At 35.0% G+C, this 3,214-nt stretch overlaps 1 protein-coding gene across 1 annotated transcript in view; it reads left to right on the top strand.

Annotated features, from left to right (window-relative positions):
- Nucleotides 1-3,214, top strand: part of rnf32 (ring finger protein 32) — a gene marked incomplete in the record, with an annotated part of 13,681 nt that overhangs the window by 3,735 nt on the left and 6,732 nt on the right. Inside the window, 1 exon segment of the mRNA XM_024280162.2 lies at nt 1,344-1,501. Coding sequence (XP_024135930.1) covers nt 1,344-1,501 — 158 coding nt within the window.

Raw genomic sequence — 3,214 nt, 5'->3', positions numbered from 1 at the left:
GGTGTAAGATGGTACATCGTCATGCATGAAGATGATTTTGTTACAGAAAGTACGGTTCTTATTTTTGTACCATAGAAAAAAAATGATCAGTCAGAAACTCCACCTACTTTTCAGAGGTCATTTCACACCTTTAGAGACCCTAAAGCCTTGTTTCCATTGATCAGTCCGGTACTGTATGATCTGGTTTGATCCAGTATTCTGAGCATTTCCATTGTTAAATGGACCCATTAAACAGTTCTAACCAGTACCTCTTGAGGGCCCTCATCCGTTGTAGGTCCAATGAGAATGGAACGGGATGGTTCCATTTGATGACTCTGCGAACGCCTTGTTGGGAAAAGGACGGATATACCACCTACTACTCCATTCATCTGGACCATCCAGGGTTGCACTCATCAGTGAAGAAGACTGTTAGAAGCTTGCTGCTGTGTAATTGTATTTTAGCAGCTGCTCTCTTAATTTGATGTATTTGTCTGGCAGAAACCTTCCTTATTCTGCACCAACCTGATGTGCTCTGAATCAGCCACAAATGTATTGGATGTGAAATATTCAAGGCTTTCATACCAAGTCCAAGACATTTACTGCAACTATTTCAGATCTTTTTTCTTTCCCATATTGTTTGAAAATGTTGGTCTGCATAATAATGTGGAACATCTTTCTTTAGTAGTTTTTCCTTTAAATGAGTTCATCTGGTAAACTGATTATCAAAGGTGTCTGAGATTGATTTCAGTGATCCATTGAGTGCAGAGACACAATATTATCCATAAGTTGAATTAAAAAACAAAGAATTTTGTCTTTTTGTCACTTAAATACAATCTGCATAATATCCGGGCACAAATCCCAATTATTAATTTCTCCTTCATGATCAATTTTCAAATGGTTGTCACTTCTGTGAATTAAAAGATGTCATCCATACATCACTACCAAATCAGAGTCCCTGATTGGTCTAAGTTCAACCTGCTTTGACTTTTAACACATGTTCAGTGCCGTTGCATTTGCACATGGAGCCCAAAAACAGTCACAGAATTTACATAGATTACTGATTGAAAGTGGTCGCTCAAACACGCCTTGCCGATGCTGGTGTGAACAAAGCTTCACTCCTCTTTCATCCCAAATGATTGAACTGGTGTGCCAACCAACTTTGGTTGTTCTCTCCTAAAATGAAAAGAATCTCTTCTAACTTTCTTCTGTTGCCCACTGAGGGGTAAATCTGATTCTTTGTATTCTCTAAATAAGTTGTATTGAAAGTCTTATGCATGGTTAATATTTTGTGTGTGTTTGTACTTAGATCGTATCAATATTATCCTAGCTACTAAACTAGTAAATCTTTTTTTTTTTTGTTGTAGGTGCTGCTGTCTTGCTCCCACGTTTTCCACAGAACATGTCTGCAGGCCTTCGAGAGGTTTTCCGGGAGGAAGCGTTGCCCCATATGCAGAAGGGAGCAGTACGAAACACGGGTGATACATGATGCTGCTCGGCTTTTTAGGCATCAGTGTGCCATCAGGTAATCCCACACGAACAAATATCTGTAAATAGTTTCATAAATATGTTTTAAAAATGCACATTTATAGGTATAAAGCAGAAGTGTCAATGGTAAAAGAACCATTTGTACCAGTTTTTCGCTGACTAGAACTCCAAATCCCCACTTAATTGTTTAAACTATAACACTTTATTTATGTTTTTGTGATCATTAAATAAATGCAGCTTTTTTAATATTTACAATAACTGAATTACAATAGTTCAAATATGTTTATATTTAAAAATGAATTGATTTTACTTTAGACAGAAGCATATACAAGTTCCTTTCAAAATAAAATGCACCCTGTTATAATAAAGACCCTCCTGTTGCAGCAAATACACTTAAAAATGCAAGACAGCTAAATCAAACATGGAGTTTTCTATTATTATTACTTTGGTGCACCACTATTCTTTTTCTCTCCTTATAAAAGATTGAAACATGACAACATTGGTGTAGAATCCTATAACATATTTAAGAAAAATGTGAGTGTGAATGCAAATATATACAATAAGTCCCACTCCAACTATCCTTTCTTCTATCAGTACCAGTGGTCTTTTTATTATGATGCAGTTTTAAGCCAACATCTAAAAGCCTGTTTTGTTTTTAAGAGACATTTGGGGTTGTGAGCATAACTGTTGGTGTGGAAGTTAGCGGCACAAATTTCCCATCATCCCTCTGTTTACATTCGCTCCCACAAGCTTATACCTAACAAGCCCAGGCTAACATTAGCGTTGGAAAAAATGAAGAGCAATATCAGAGCTTTGGAGCTGCACAGTTTTGGGCCAGATGCCAGCTTGGATGCAGAAAATGAAGACATTTAATGGATCTATTGGATGTTTCAGAATTGTAGCGGTGAAAGGAGACTTTTTGCCCACTCATGGCAAAAAAAAAGCTGTTTTTATTACTAATACAAAATCACTGCATTTTAAAAATCTAAACGATAAAAAAAAAACCTTACTTAAGTAACGTATTATTTACTAGCATTTTTCTTTAAAGCCAAAGAGCCAAATTTGAGAGATTAAATAGTGAAAAGTATTGAGGTTCCAGACTCCTGGTATATAATGAGATTCAAGTTTGAAGAAAAGAGTCATATTGACATAAAGTTAGGTTTAATGTTCTGCTGAAAGCAAATTATTTTAGTTTAATTTACATGGCAATTAGCCTTGGTCAAAGGCCTAGGAATTCTAATTAAAAGTCAAATTTTATATGAAATATATTAGTTTTACACTCTGAAAGCAGCTTGAATTGACTTTGAATCAGTTGAAGTCAGTCTGCAGCTAAAGCTTAACTTGCTTTACTACCAATGCAAGCATCTCTTCATGAGTTGTGGAAGCCTATCAAACTGTGTTAAGTTTGATTTTTCTCACTTCATCCAAACTTAAACTTATACAAACTGTATTTGTTTACATAATTGCAAGGAATAAACAGATACACTGAAAACAGTCACCTATCGACAAAAGAAAAGCAACATTTTTAAATAAAAATGAAACTAAATGAATATTGTTTAGTCCCTTATATTTATTTATTATATCACCTTTTATAATTGTTTTACTATTTATAAAGGTTGCCAATCTTTAATGTCTTCCATACAGCTATTCTATATCTGAACCTCTCTCCTGAGATATTATAAAGTTTAGCTTCTGTTCTCATGGCTACCTTCTTAATCACATTTGATCCTCTCAAACTGGATTTATTATC

This window comes from Oryzias melastigma, linkage group LG20 (assembly GCF_002922805.2).
Source record: "Oryzias melastigma strain HK-1 linkage group LG20, ASM292280v2, whole genome shotgun sequence".
Classification (NCBI taxonomy): domain Eukaryota; kingdom Metazoa; phylum Chordata; class Actinopteri; order Beloniformes; family Adrianichthyidae; genus Oryzias; species Oryzias melastigma.
Note: the sequence above shows the minus strand (reverse complement) of the source record. Positions and strands in the feature narration are given on the sequence as shown.